The sequence below is a fragment of the Panthera uncia genome, chromosome E1 (assembly GCF_023721935.1).
Source record: "Panthera uncia isolate 11264 chromosome E1, Puncia_PCG_1.0, whole genome shotgun sequence".
NCBI lineage: Eukaryota > Metazoa > Chordata > Mammalia > Carnivora > Felidae > Panthera > Panthera uncia.
The window spans coordinates 43,471,828-43,487,458 of NC_064814.1; the positions used below are offsets into that span (position 1 = coordinate 43,471,828).

The 15,631-nt window shown below is 46.3% G+C and overlaps 1 protein-coding gene and 1 non-coding gene across 2 annotated transcripts in view; both read left to right on the forward strand.

Annotated features, from left to right (window-relative positions):
* The window catches only part of NXN (nucleoredoxin), a 157,993-nt gene that overhangs the window by 121,945 nt on the left and 20,417 nt on the right, over positions 1–15,631 (forward strand). Inside the window, exons 2-5 of the mRNA XM_049636709.1 lie at positions 7,350–7,467; positions 9,074–9,207; positions 9,688–9,788; positions 11,697–11,803. Coding sequence (XP_049492666.1) covers positions 7,350–7,467; positions 9,074–9,207; positions 9,688–9,788; positions 11,697–11,803 — 460 coding nt within the window. The remainder of the gene's footprint in view (positions 1–7,349; positions 7,468–9,073; positions 9,208–9,687; positions 9,789–11,696; positions 11,804–15,631) is intronic.
* Positions 13,598–13,682, forward strand: TRNAY-GUA (transfer RNA tyrosine (anticodon GUA)). The gene has a single exon. It is a non-coding gene; the product is annotated as a tRNA-Tyr (tRNA).

Below are 15,631 nucleotides of genomic sequence, written 5' to 3' on the forward strand. Positions count from 1 at the left end.
ATGTGCATTTTTCTCTGGGGAAAGGATCTGTAGCTTTTATCCTCAAAAGTGTCTGTGACCCCAAAATGGTTATGAAGCCACTGTTTTAAAGTGGCCTTTTTGAAAATCTTTGGTGGACTGGAGATGTCATGCACACTTGAAAAGGCACAGGGGGTGAGTCTTGGGGTCATTTCTTTAAGCTCAAGCTTTTCTCTTTTCCAGTCAGCATAAGAGACTCATCAAAGTGGACCTCTGTGACTTTTCTAGCGGAAAGTTCACTTTCTGATTCAAGTACCAAACTTGACATGGTTAGAATGATCATTCCTGTGCCCACTGTACTGGCTCAGAGCAGAGCAACTGTGATGCTGCAGCCTGAGAAAGACAGTCCCATGCAGCCTGCACATCACTGATGAATGACATAAGTTCCTAAAAAAATCTCTATCATATGGGGCGCCTGGGTGGCTCAGTCGGTTGAGTGTCCGACTTCGGCTCAGGTCATGATCTCACAGTTCGTGGGTTCGTGCCCCGCATCAGGCTCTGTGCTGACCGCTTGCTCAGAGCCTGGAGCCTGCTTCAGATTCTGTGTCTCCTACTCTCTCTGCCCCTCCCCTGTTCACGCTTTGTCTCACTCTGTTTCTCAAAAATAAATAAATGTAAAAAAAAAATTCAAAAAATCTCTATCATGTAAAATTATACCATGATGTATTAGTCTACAGAAGGACTGACTTTTCAGTGTCAGATGTGAGTCTAAAAGCATAATTATTTTCCACTGAACCAGTGGGCCTTTTTTTGGAAATAAAAGATCCCACAACTATGGATAAAACACAAGCCAGGATCTTCCTTGAGATCCCGTGTGAAAAAAAGGGGGGGTGGATCCCTAGGGAGGGAGGGATGGGAAGGATTATGGGGGTTACAGTTTCTTACCTCTCCGAGAAGGATACTGAGAAAAAAGAAATGTCTCTGATGATTAGGGGTGGGACAGCCAGAGGGCATCATAGTCCTTCTGCTTCATGAGGGAACCAGACCAAATTGTTTTTTATCTGTGGGGGTTGAGGAGACAGCATCCCTATTTTTAGAGTCTTAAGTACTGTACTGAGGGGCGCCTGGGTGGCTCAGTCGATTAAGTGTCTGACTTTTGTTTTTTTAATTTTTTTTAACGTTTATTTTTTTGAGAGAAAGAGACAGTGCAAGCAGGAGAGAGGCAGAGAGAGGGCGATATAGAATCTAAAGCAGATTCCAGGCTCTGAGCTGTCAGCACAGAGCCCAATGTGGGGCTTGAACTTGTGAACCACGAGATCATGACCTGAGCCAAAGTCAGCTGCTTAACCAACTGATCCACCCAGGCACCCCAAGTGTCTGACTCTTGATTTCAGTTCAGGTCATGATCTCACAGTTTGTGGGTTCAAGACCCACGTCTGGCTCTGTGCTGGTGGTGTGGAGCCTGCTTGAGATATTCTCTCTCTCTCTCTCTCTCTCTCTCTCTCTCTCTCTTTCTCTCTCTCCCTTCTGCAGTCTATGCCCCTCCCCCACCTGGACACACTCGCACTCTCTAAATGAACTTGAGAATGCCAGTATCTTCTTTTAAAAAAAAAAAGTACTTTACTAATGCTCTCGGGGTAACCCCAGTAGGCCGGCCAGCCCATAGGTCACCCTGTCATCATGTCAGCTGGGGAGCATGGTCCTGACTCACACTGGGTAGCTAAGCATTTAGATGCTAGGTGACCCAGGTACCCAAACCCACCCTTCCTTAAAAATATATAGCCAAAAGTCAATCACGTGCTTACATTTCAAGTACATGGAGGTGCCCACATGCAAACCACTTTATTATAATCACGTTGAACCCTCCATTTTTATGTTTAAGGCCCACAGATTGCAAGCTACTTTAGGGACAAGTCTAGTGACCCATAAATAAAGTCTTGTTGTCAGATGCCATTTGTCTGTGGGAGCCCCAAGCCCCAGAGTAGATATGATAGTAGTGATCCCTTAACAATACATGTGACCAGGGAAGATTTCTCCTAGGAAGGCAAGGATGGCTTAACCTTGGAGTTAAAGGCTACTAATGAAATATACTGCAACAGATCAAAAGAGTAACCATAGAGGCGCCTGGGTGGCTCAGCTGGTTAACCGTCTGGCTCTTGGTTTTGGCTCAGATCACGATCTAATAATGGTTTGTGCGTTCAAGCCCCATATCGGGCTCTGTAGTGACAGCACAGGGATTGCTTGGGATTCTGTCTCTGCCTCTACCCTGCTTGTGCTCTCTCTCTCTCTCTCTCGAAATAAAAAATAAACTTAAAAATTAAAAAAAAAAACCCATAAAGTAACCATCCATTCCTGATAAAACTTTTAGGTCAAAAAGTTCACACAAGCCTGTATTTTTTTAATTGTGGTAAAATACAGATAACGTAAAATTCACCGTCTTAACCATTTTTAATTCATTCTCCCTGACATGCAGCCCTTCATGGCCACCCATCCCTGTAACTCTTTTGATCTTGTAAAACTGAGCCTCTATACCCATTAAACAGTAATACCAGCTTTCTTCCATCTCCACCGTCCACCCAACCCCAATGGTGGTAGCAACCACCATTACAATTTCTGTCTTTATGACTTTGACTACTCTAGGTACCTCATAGGAATGGAAACACACGGTATTTGTATTTTTGTGACTGGCTTCTTTCAGTTAGCACGGTGTCCCCAAGGTTCATACACGTAGTAGCATGTGTCAGAATTTCCTTCCGTTTTTTCTTTAATTCCACTTTTATTTTTTTTTTTAAGATTGTTTTTAGGTTTGGGGCGCCTGGGTGGCTCAGTTGGTTGAGTGTCCGACTTCGGCTCAGTCACGATCTTGCGGTCTGTGAGTTTGAGCCCCGCATCAGGCTCTGTGCTGACAGCTCAGAGCCTGGAGCCTGCTTCGGATTCTGTGTCTCCCTCTCTCTCTGCCCCTCCCCTGCTCATGCTCTGTCTCTCTCTCTCAGTCAAAACTGAATAAAACATTAAAAAAGTTTTTTAAAAAAAGATTGTTTTTAGGTGTATTGATTTATTTTGAGAGAGGGAGAGAGCGAACATGTGGGAGGGCAGAGAAGGGTGGGAAGACAGAGAGAATCCTAAGCAGGTTCCCCACTGTCGGCACAGAACCTGACAAGGGGCTCAGACTCCCAAACTGAGACACCGTTACCTGAGCAGAAATCAAGAGGTGGATGCTTAACCAACTGAGCCACCCAGGTGCCCCAGAATTTCCTTCCTTTTAAGGCTGAATAACATTCAAGACTATTTTGTTTAACATGTTCAAGAGTATCTGTCTCACGGGGCACCTGGGTGGCTCAGTGGGTTAAGCGTCCAACTTTGGCTCAGGTCATGATCTCACAGTTTGTGGGTTTGAGCCCCGCATCAGGCTCTGTGCTGACAGCTCGAAGCCTGGAGCCTGCTTCTGATTCTGTGTTTCCCTCTCTCTCTGCTCCTCCCCTGCTTATGCTCTGTCTTCCAAAAAAAAATAAATGTAAAAAAAAAAAAAAAAAAAAAAAAGAGTATCCATCTCATACCAATGGCTAGTCTTATATATAATAGTAAAAGGTATACCCATTATGATCAGGTGGAAGATAAAGATGATTGCTACTTACTATTGTCCTGAAAAAATCCAGCCAATATAGTTCTTTAAGAAAAGGAAATAAATGATGTAATTGTTGAAAAAGAAGGTGAAGTTATGTTTATTTGCAAATAGCATGGCTTTCTATTCAGGCTAAAAACGTGCTTTGAAGTAAGAGTATACATTTAAAAATTAGTCAAGTTTTACAACTCCATCTTTCTGTCTGTGACCTCGATCCCACCCTCTGGCCTATTCAAAGACTCTGTTCTTGCATTTTTCCTTCTCATCAGTATTTTCCTCTTCTGGATTATCCCCAGCAGCATATACTAAAGCATCTCCCATCTTTAAAATACCGCCCCCTGACTTCATCTTTAAAATATCCTCTCTCTGACCTCATCATGTATTTCTCCAGCTACAGTCCTATTCTCTGCTCCCTTTGCAGCAAAACTCTTAAAGTTATCAGTAGTCACTACCTTAGCCTATTATCTGCCATTTTCTTTTTCTCTTGATAGCCTTTACTGTTTTTATTGTTCCCGCTCGGTGTTTCGTGTGGGAAGCCGACTCGGGTTTGTCTGGTCCCAGGCCCCCTCTAGGTGTGTGTGCCGGACAGAGCTGCACCCCATTGCCTCCCTCTTCCACTCACTCTTTTGTCCTCACTTTACTGACTCCTCCTTGACCTGTCAAGGTCGTGAATAAACTTAGCTGCCACATCGGCTGGTCAGTTCTCTGCCCTCATCTTACTCAACGTGTCAGCAGCATTTGACACAATAGTGTACTCTCTCCCTAAAGCACTTTTGCCACCTGCCTTTTGGGACACCGGAGTCTCCCCGTTTTCCTTCTATGTCATGTGTCACTCCTTCTCGGTCTTTTGTGGGTGGTCCCTGGCTCTGCTCTGGGGTGCCTTTTCCTCTGTAGCCTGTCCTCTTCTTGGATAACCTCATGGAGGCTCATGACCCCTCACAGCATCCAGGCAGCGACATCCCTGATTTATAGCTCATGCCCCCCAGCTCTCCAGAGCCTAGACTTGTAAGTCCAGGTGCCTCCTTGAAATCTCCCCTTGCACATCTAATGGGCATCTCAGATTGACCTCTGTTATCTCCATCTTTCCCTCCCAAACTTTTGCCTCCATTTTTCCTCATCTTGGTTCATAGGACCCCTTGACACACTTTTGCTCAAACTCCAAAACCATAGTACATCCTTCATCTTTTCTTTCCCTTATCCCTTCCACATATTCAGTCTGTCAACCTACTCTATTGACTGTCTTAAGAATACATCATGTCCTCACTCTCTGCTGCTATAACCCAGGTCCTCCCCACTGCTCTCAACTTCTGCCTGGGCTGTTTGCACTGGCCTCTCCGGATCCTGCCTTCTCCTTGTCTTCCCCTACAGTCTGTTCCCTCAGGGCTGCCAAAGTGACCTTTTAAACTGTAAATCAAATCATACCACTCCCCTGCTAATGCTCTGTAGTTTCCTGTTACACTTAGAATAAAATTCCATCATTTTTACTAGTCTACAGGGCCTTAAAGATCTGCCAAGAGCGCCCTTCTGACCTCATTGTGGCCCCTCTCCCCGACTCTATCTGACTGCGTCTACCCCAGCCTTCTTTCTGATCTGCCTCCCAGCCTCTAACAGGTGCCCTGGGCCTCAGGTGGCCTTCCCCCATGAACATGTGACTCGCCCCATCTCATATCCGGGATCTGTGCTCAAATGCCATTTCTTCAAAGATGCCTTCCCTGATTACTTGCCAAAATATGTACCCCAGGAGGGTGCCTGCGTGGCTCAGTTGGTTAAGCGTCCCACTTTGACCTGGGTCATGATCTCACGGTTCGTGGGTTCGAGCCCCACGTCGGGCTCTGTGTTGATAAGAGCCTGAAGCCTGTTCCAGATTCTGTGTGTCTCTGTCTCTCAAAAATAAACATTGAGGGAAAAAAAATTTTTTTTAAGTAATATTGGTAAGAATACTGAGGAATGGGCTCTCGTTTGCCACTGGTAGAAATATAAAGTTGCCCAAGCTTTTTAAGTGGTGAGTCATGGGTGATTTTTATCTCAGTTTTTACGGTTTGCTGTGTTTCTCATTTTTTCCAATAATTACTACCCCCCCATAATTACTTTTAAAATCAGATAAATCCCTTCATCTTCCTTCCTGCCCCCCTTTAAAATTATTAACCTGGCTGGATCCTTGTACTTGCAGACTTAGGAAGCTAATCCCAGCAGCAGGATGGTCTTGTTCTGCTGTTGAGCCTTTCCTCCTAAAAATGTTTGATCTGAAGCCCGTATCAGGTTTCTCTGGAATGATGTAGTACTGGTCACTGCCGACTGTATGTGCAGAGTCGCTCCTGTTAGAAGGGCTGGTTTGGGAGCCCACTGGAAAGGCAGGGCTCACCCAGTTCGAGGTGGGGTCCCACGACCTTTCCTGCCAAGGCCCAGGTCTCCACAGACAGGGGAAGCCTAACATTTTGTAGCAGATACCCCACCCGACTCCTTCGCTGCTTGAGATTGAATTAAAAACAATAATAATCTGCTCTGTGCAGCTGGACTTCTGGTGCCTGCTTCCCCTTGACACATCCGCGCCCCATTCTGCCAATGCCCAGGCGGCCAGCCCTCCTGTGTGGGCCCCAGGCCCCCGGAAGGGAGGCTGCAGCTGAATCAGCAGTGGGCCATTCTGCCATTTCCCGTTGGTAGTTAGACATTTGGGCCATTCTGCCATTTCCCGTTGGTAGCTGGACATTTTGTTTAATTATGTTGTTTTCTGGGCTTGGCAGTTAAGTTCCAGAGCACCCAGTGGACCCCCTGAATGGCGGTCACTCTGATGGCCGGGAGCCGATAAAGGAGTCTGCACATCCTCAGCTTCCTGTCCCGGGCTGTTGCATTCATGCTTTCTCAGCCTCACCTCTCCTAGACCCTGGTCCTCTGACAGTTGGCTGAGGCAACATCGAACCTGCCAGTAGATTGTGCGTTGTTTTGAGTGGCACTGAGAACTAAGAATTGGAGCCGGCTCAGGATGTTGCTTCCCTAGTGTTTGTGGGTGAATGACACACACAGCGACTGCCGATACTCCCAAGTGCAGGAACCGATGTGGTGGGGAGAGCGCCGGATTCTGGCTACTTGGTCTTCTGTTGGGATACCCTTGTCCCCTCTCCCTTGGAGCTCAGGTGCCACAGCAGAGCCGGGAAGCAGGGGAGCACCTGCCTGCTGATGGGGTTCAGAGACACCAACAAAAAGCCTCCCTTCCTGCCTTAACCACCTGGTATTGGGGGTGCACATGTAGTTCATTTCCTAATTCATCTTCGTCTTTATGCTTTTTTTTAAAGTTTATTTATTTTGAGAGAGAGAGCAGGGGAGGGGCAGAGAGACAGGGGGAGAGAGAGAATGCCAAGCAGGCTCCGCACTGTCAGCGCAGAGCCCAATGCAGGGCTCGAACTCATGAACCATGAGATCATGACCTGAGCCGAAATCAAGAGTCGGACACTTAATCAAGTGAGCCCAGCTAGGCACCCTTCATCTTTATGCCTTTTAGAGGAAGTGCCTGTGGGAGAGGTGGGGGAGAAGAGCTGTCTTAGAACAGGTGTGGTCTTCTGTTGGCCTCTGTCACAGCTTGAGCCTGGATGGGACTCAGACTCCCCTCCCCTGTCACAGACCACAGAGGCCAATGATTGTAGCTTCACTTATTCATTTCCCTGTACAGCAGTGTTTTCCAGTTCTTTCACCCCTCAGTCCTGATGGGGCTCAAAAGGATGCTTCGATCGATCTGGTTTGGACTTAACCACCTTTTTCACTTTGCTTCTTACAGCTTAAACTTTGGAACAAATACCGAATTTCCAACATTCCATCACTAATATTCCTAGACGCCACCACCGGGAAGGTCGTGTGCAGGAATGGGCTGCTGGTGATCCGTGATGACCCAGAAGGTAGGACCTTGGCGTGTCTATCCCGTACTCCCCGTTCTGTCCCCCTACCCTGACCGTCCCTACTGGTAGAGAACATACAAATGAAATATATCTGAGGGCGTTTGTTTAGCTAGAGGATATTGTCGTGATGAAATTGATGAAATTATAGTATTCTCTAAGTCATGGTTAACGTTTTTAAAGAGATCAGAATGTCCCTCTTGGAGGCTTTCATTCATGGGCCAAAGAAGATGGAATCTGAAAAAGGAAGTTCAGTTCTGAGGGCTGAGGAGGTCGTTGAGAAGCAACGAGAGCCTGGAGATGGACTTCTGGTGCTGTTTCCACGGCAGCCGTCACTTTAACAATTAGAGGCAAACTAAGTGGTTGTGAGATTTTTTTCCTCTTTAAAATATTACCCTAGCAGAGTCATAGTCTTGGTGTTGCTCTCCTGGCCTCAGGGGTGACTGACTTCATTTCTTGGTGCTGCCCAAGTCCTGCAGCCTTGGCCTTGGTGATGTACCGGTGTAGGCTGCCCTAATCACCCTGCTCACTGGCTGTCCAAGGTCTGTTTCTGTCCCACTGGCACTGGAGTCTTAAAAGCATCCTAAGGTCTTCCCTTCCTCACTTACTATCAGTTAGGGGATTCAACCCTGGTCACAGGTTTTCCAAATAAAAATTTCACCTGCTTCAAAGAATTGCCCTCAGTAAAACCCAAGGCATGGTAGAACCAAGTTTTCACCTTCGCAGATCTCACACACACACACACACACACACACACTCACACTCACACTCTCTCTCTACTCTGATCTTGTTTAAAATGCAGATTTCCCAGCTGCATCCCCAGAGATATTTGGGACCATTTGTTTCAGGGCGGGCTTGGCCCATCTGCACGTTTAGTCAGTCTGCGTGTCTCCCATTCCCCCCTCCCCCAACCCCAGGCGATTTTTGAGGCGGTGGTCCACAGACCACCCTGTGAGAAAACGCTGTTCTGTTGCTCTTCCTGCCTGGGGCTTAAGTGTCATCAGAATGGAGAACATCTGGGTTGAGTGAGTGTTACTCTTTCCTTTTACTGGATTTAATTCTCACTTGGTTCCCTGGGCCCCAACCCAGACTGACTGAATCAGAATCTCTGGGGGTGGGTCCCAGGAGCATGATATTTTAAAATTCCCCAGCTGATTCTGAAATGCCGTCAGAATGGAGAGCCACTGAGATTCCGGGGTTGGACTTGAAGAAACTCATGGTTAATACACGAGGCAGTGATTCCCCATCCTGGCCCATCATCAGACTTCCCTGGGGAGTTGGTTTTGCTTTATTTTGGAGATAGATCTTCAGCCTTGGCCCCGGATCCCAAGACTCAGAGCATGACCTGGGCTTCTGTACTTTTCAAAAGCCCCCCAGGAGCTGGGTCCTATGATCACCCAGGTTCGGGAACCATTGTCTTGAAGGTAGGTGGGGCTGTGCCGTGGATAAGGTTCTGCCTTCATTCCTGGGTTTTAGCTCCAGATCCTATGCGTGTGTTAACAAATACTATTTGATGATAAAGCTGTCATGCCCTGCCGCTGTGAGGACTCTTGGGTCCGAAGTCTCAAGAAAGAATCTTAACGTTCTTACCACCTGTTGCCTGTTTCAGGTTTGGAATTCCCTTGGGGACCTAAGCCCTTCAGGGAAGTCATTGCGGGGCCCTTGCTTAGAAATAACGGACAGTCCCTGGAAAGCAGCAGCCTGGAGGGGTCTCACGTGGGAGTCTATTTCTCCGCACACTGGGTGAGTGTTCAGGCCCTCCTTAGTCCAGACGGAAGGAAGCAGCGATGTTGCCACTAAGTCGAGTTGGGGTTGGCTTCTAGGGGTGTTACTGCTCGGGTATCACTTCCTGGTGTTCTTACTTCCTCCTGCACCTGATGCATGGCATGCATGCCACGAGCGCGTATTATTTTGAATGATAATAGCAGCAAGAAAATTCTTCTTTTGACTGGTCTGAAAGGGTAGTCTTCCTCACCCATTCTGATGAGGCTTCTACTGGTCTCCAAGGGGGTTCATTTAAACTGCTGCCTGCTGGCACGCCGTGGAGGTGAGAAGAGCCTATCCTGAATGCTCACCATTACAAGGGGCACGTTTGTTTCTGCCTCTTTAATAAACTGGGTCTTGCTATCCCAGTCCTACTTGGGTCTTGCTTACCTGGCCTCTGCAGGCAGGAGAAGACGAAGGTACAGGGTCAAACCGTAGGATCTCACTCTCCTCTTTCAGTGTCCACCCTGCCGAAGCCTCACCCGGGTCCTGGTGGAATCCTACCGGAAGATCAAGGAGGCAGGCCAGAAATTTGAGATCATCTTTGTTAGTGCGGACAGGTAACGCGTGCTGGGGAAAGTGGCCGTGTGGTTCCCTTCCCCAAAGGTGGTTAACATGCATTTCTTTTGCCTTACGCTTCTCGCCTGCTAAATGTAGAGTGTGGAGATGGGAATTGGGGAAGGCGTATCTGGGATGATTGGCAGACAGATGCCTTTTAGATTTTCTCATGCAATTGTTTGAAGGGGAGCTGAGAAAAACCTGTTCTTGCTGTAAATATTGGGGCACGTCCCACTTCCGGCCTAGGTCATTTGAGGTTAGGATGCAATTTTCTGATTCGTTCAGCTTTATGGATTGTGATGAAAGGGTGTGGTGGGGGAGGGATGGAAAGAAAAGAACTGGAGGCTAATGGAATGTGACACCTATCTGGGATGGCTGTGCTATAATTTTTTTCCGCTCAGGCCTCGTGCTTCGCCTGGGGGCTGTCCTAAAAACCAGAAGGGCAGACATTCGTCCTGGAGTACGTCTGGTCCTTTTAGCCTCAGCTTCCTCTGCTGCAGGCCCCCTTGCTGGTTTTATTCATCAGTGACCTTCCTTCATCACAAAACTCCAACTCTGGTTCAGACCGAGCCACCAGGTGCTTCTGCTTCTCAAGTTCCTGTTCACAGAAGGATCTCTGAGATGCCAACACACTGAGGGCATTTTGTATCTTCTAAAAATTTATTTTATTTTATTTATTTATTTTGAGAGAGACAGAGCTCACAGGAGGGGCAGAGAGAGAGAGAGAGAGAGAGAGAGAGAGAATCCCAAGCCCGCTCCGTACCGCCAGTGCAGAGCCAAATGCGGGACTCGATCCCATGAACTGCGAGATCATGACCTGAGCCTAAATCAAGAGTCAGACGCTTAACCATCTGAACCACCCAGGCGCCCCAGCATTTTGTATCTTTGATATCTGCACTGTGCCATGCTTGGTGTATTGGCCCATGGTCCAGCCCTGGTACTCCCAGCTCCCCATCTCTGCATGTAACTGGGGATAAGCAATCATCACTCTTTTATTTTTATTTTTTTTTAATTTTTTAATGTTTATTTATTTTTGAGAGAGAGCACAGGAAGGGCAGAGAGAGGAAGATGCAGAATCCAAAGCAGGCTCCAGCCTCTGAGCTGTCAGCACAGAGCCTGATATGGGGCTCAAACTCACTAGTCATGAGATCATGATCTGAGCCGAAGTCAGGCACTTAACCCACTGGGCCACCCAGGTGCCACAGTCATCATTTTTTTTTAAAGCTTTAAAAAATATCAACTTTATTGAAGTGTAATTTACATACAATAAAATGCATACATTTTGGACATACAATTCAGTGAATATTGACCCATGTATGTACCCCTGTAATTGTCACAGTGAAGTATAGAACATTTCTGTCATTCATAAGGTGCCCTTGTGCCCCTTCTTGGTCAGTTCTCACCCCCAAACTCGAGCCCCAGGGAGCCCTTGATCTGCTTTTTATCACTTTGGATAGATCTGTCATTCCTAGAGTTGTTTATACATGGAATCATAGGTTTATGCTCAGTTAAAAGTGTGCTCCTGTACACAAGACTGTTATATGCACAATTTAGAAGTATCACAGGGACCGCAATGTCCCTGTACATCTAGGCTTCTTATAAAACTACCACCTGCCCGTGTTGGAAACAGAAACTTGGGCATGAGTTTAACTGGTAGGATCCACAGGAACAGGCTACTTGAAATGGCCTAGTGGTTCAGTTCCCATCCGCCTGTCGTGTGGAGGCTGTTGCTGCACGGTAACCAGAAGGGGTAGAAAAATGCCCCCCTGTAGCCTGGTGTCTGAGGAGCGTGATGTTCAGAGGCGCTGGCATCTGCAGAGCCCTGGGTGTAACTTGGTGGAAGGTGGGGAGGACCCTGCGGTGGCACTTTCAGGGGTAACAGAGCCTTGTTTCCATGTGTGTCTCTGTAGGTCAGAGGACTCATTCAAACAGTACTTCAGTGAGATGCCCTGGCTCGCTGTCCCCTACACCGATGAGGCCCGGCGGTCACGCCTCAACCGGCTGTATGGAATCCAAGGTAGGCGTTCCCGACTCCCTGGGGATCCCTGGAGACCTGCTCATCTGGGCTCACCACCTCTTTGGCTTTTCTTTTAGAGGGAAAAGGACATCTTTATTTCCATTACATGTTCATGTTCCTTACCGTCTCAAAAATGACATGCTGTGAATTCTGCAGTATGTAAATTACACCTCATTAAAGGCATTAAAAAAAAAAAAGGACCAGCCCAGGTGAAACAGCTACTTCTCACCACCTGACCTGGTGGGTTCTCATGCCCTTGGGCTATGGAGCACACACTCCCAAATGACTTGGCCAGAATCCTGAGGGTTCTGTCAAACAGACCTAAGAGTGACCTTTGGTTCCATCAGTCAGACTCTCTAAGCCTCAGTTTCCTCATCTGCAAAATGGGCATGATAAATCCCTGCCACAAAGAATTGCTGGGAGCATTAAAAGGATAACGTGGTTCATGTTGTGCTTCATGGTTACTGAAGCACAAGAGTGAGGGCTGAGTGGCTGGTGCCTTCTTGGTGAGAAAACCAATGTCCTGAGAGTGTTGAAAACTGGGACTTGAAGTACTAATCATGGCATTTTTCAGAAATAATGATTATTAAGTGAGACGAATTGTGTTTTTATTCTCTGTTATGTGAAACCTCCTTCCCAGCCTTCATCCAGCCGGTTTTCTCTTGGTAAAGCACTTAGTTGGCCTGTTAAGAATTAAATACATTCTTATATGTCAATTACATCTCAATTTTAAAAGAAGAATTAAACTCATTTCCTTTGTAGCAGTACTACCAGATCCTGGTTAGCCCTAGACAGACACAGCTAATATCTGAGATCTCAGTGCTGCTTGTGTTATAGGGAGTGAAGAAAGAAAAAAAAAAAAGACAAAATTTAGCCACAAATTCCACAGCTAAGGAGAACTCATCAGGTTCTTTTTAAGCTTTTTCTTCACCATTTAGAGTGAGCATATGGCTCTGTTGGGAGCTAAAGTTTCCAAATAATTAATATTTAATTTTAAATCAGTGCTTCTGCATTTCATATGTGCCTAAGAGTCCTCTAGGGACCTTGTGAAAATACAGACTCAGATTTCCTGGGTCTGGGTGGGGTGGGGCTGATAGTCTGCATTTCTAGCAAGCCCCCAAGTGGCACTGATGCTGGTGGCCCAGGGACCACACTTTGGGTATTTATTTTTATTTTTAGAGAGAACACGTTAACAAGCAGGGGAGAGGCAGAGAGAGAAGGAGAGAGAATCCCAAGCAGGCTCCAAGCTATCAGTGTGGAGCCCGACATGGGGCTCCATCCCATAACCATGTAATCATAATCTGAGCTGAAATCAAAAGTTGGATGCTCAAAAAAAAAAAAGTTGGACGCTCAACCGAGCCAGCCAGGCATCCCATGGAGGCTCATGTCTCCTATTAATAAGAAAAGATGAAAGGAGCTCCCTTTCCAAACAAAAGCTGAGTGGTAATAACATTGTTTACTAGTCCAGAAGTGAAGGGACCAAGTTGAATAACTTAAAAGAAGATGCCACAGCTTTTTCCTTCCAGCACTGTGTTTGCACAGAGACTTACAACATGAGTGCCTAGACGTAGGAGCAGTATCTGTTGAGATGAGCATCAGGAATGACCTTTGGCCAGTGGTACTGAGCAGAGCATTAAATTGCCACTTTGTGAGGATAAGTAAAACTTCAGATCTCTCAATTCATTTATTCGTTCCTTCAACCACTGTTTACTGAGGGCTGTATTCTTCCAGACGTTGTGTTCTTCCAGACATGGGGGATACAATCTTGAGTAAAAATGGACCCAGTCCTGCGGCGCCTGGGTAGCTCAGTTGGTTAAGCGTCCGACTGTAGCTCGGATCATGTTCTCGTGGTTCATGGGTTCAAGCCCCACGTTGGGCTCTGTTGACAGCTCAGAGCCTGGAACCTGCTTCGGATTCTGTGTCTCCCTCTCTCTCTGCCCCTCTCCTGCTCACTGTCTGTCTCTCTCTCTTAAAAATAAACACTTAAAAATGAATGAATGAATAAATAAATAAATATACCTTCTTGCTTTTAGGATTCAAATCTTTACTCCAAAGGTAACTCTGTGTATTACTTAAAGGAGATGTGACCATCTTATTGTCATTGTACAGTGGGAAACGGGTGCAACCAGCCAGTGCGAGTATTCCTCAGCCTCAGTTCTGGGGCTGTGACTAGAAGGTCTTGGAGGGACTCCAGGTGAGCCCCATTGGTAGGCTGACTAGTTCCAGGTCTTTCCTTAGCATTACCTAGACTTTGCTGCCCTTCAGTGCCCATGTCTACATGCAGCCGTGCCCCACTCCTTCCGAGGACCACAGATTTCTCATCTTGGTCCTTGCAGCAATACTGGGACATTCCTGAGTTTTCTCTCTTCCCTATTCCCCTTACACACCAGCAGGTGTCTTTGATGTCTGTCTTCTTCTAACTCCTCCAATCATGTTCTGGCTTCTCCTGTCCCTCTCTCCCAGCTTCTGTACATGTCTGTGTGCATGTATGTATTCACGCACAAATGAGTCACATAAGATGTGACTCTGTGTCACATGGTTGGGCCTTGGAACATACTGTCACTGATGACTGGGAGGCATCTTACATGTACATACCAAAAAGAATGTCGGCTGTCCTACCTCCACTAGGCATGGGGCCTCTTGGATCTTTGGGACATTGTTTCCTGTTTCTTGTCTTATTCTACCCTCACTGATACCACCACTCTAGTCTAGGCCACCAACAACCCAGTCCTGTCCCTACTTCCTACTGCTGAGTGACCTTGAGCTAGTTACTTAACCTGTCTCTCTCCTTTTTTTTAAGTTCATTTATTTTGGAGAGAGAGAGAGCATGAGCAGTGGAGGGGCAGAAAGAGAGGGGGAGAGAGGATCCCAAGCAGGCTGCACTGTCAGCACAGAGCACGACATGGGGCTTAAACTCATGAACTGTGAGATCATGACCTGGACTGAGAGCAAGAGTCGGATGCTTAACCAGCTGAGCCACCCGGGCACCCCACTTATCCTCTCTTTTCTCAGTAAAATTGGGAGGCTTCAGTGTTGGGTACAGAATAGGCATTTAATAAGCATTTAACTGATTAACTTGGGGGGAAAAGGAGGAAATTTCATTTTACAATAAAAAAGGTAACTTTTGGATGTCAAAAAGCTTAAACAAAGGCAACCAACAATATTAATAACGTGTATGGCAAATAACCATAGGAAAAGATCTTTCATAGGAAAAGATCTCTCCTTAGACACTAGTAAAAAAAGAGAATTTAGCCAAAAAAATGTATAAGATATGAGGTAGGCAATTCATCTAGTACATTGATATGATATAATCATATCATTTTCATGACATGGAAAATATTCAGCATACTTCCATGATTTACAAATGAAAACACTGAATTTGTATCTATCTCATTTGCAAAGAAGTCCCACCACCCCTGCCATCTCCACCAAAAGATAACCCCCAGTGTAGGGAAGAGATCAGACTGCTAGTAGAAATGTAAATCAGCACAACCTTTCAGGAGAGCAATTGGCAATATACATCAAAGGCCTTTAAAAATCTACTAAACCTTTAATTTAGAAATCCCACTTGTGGAATTTCTGCTTAGGAAATTATCCTATAGTACCCAGCAGAAGCTGAGCTTCTCCTGAGCAAGTGGTGGATTTTTGTTTTTGTTTTTTTCTTTCACCTTTTATACATGTTGAATTTCATTGTGGACACCCACCCCCCACCCCCCCGCCAGCATTTTTTTTTTTTTTTTTTTTTGCTTTAGCCTCTGGAAAACCCAGAGCTGAATTTGTAACCACCTTTAGCAACTTTGCAAAGCTCACCTCTTTTGTTGCATGCCC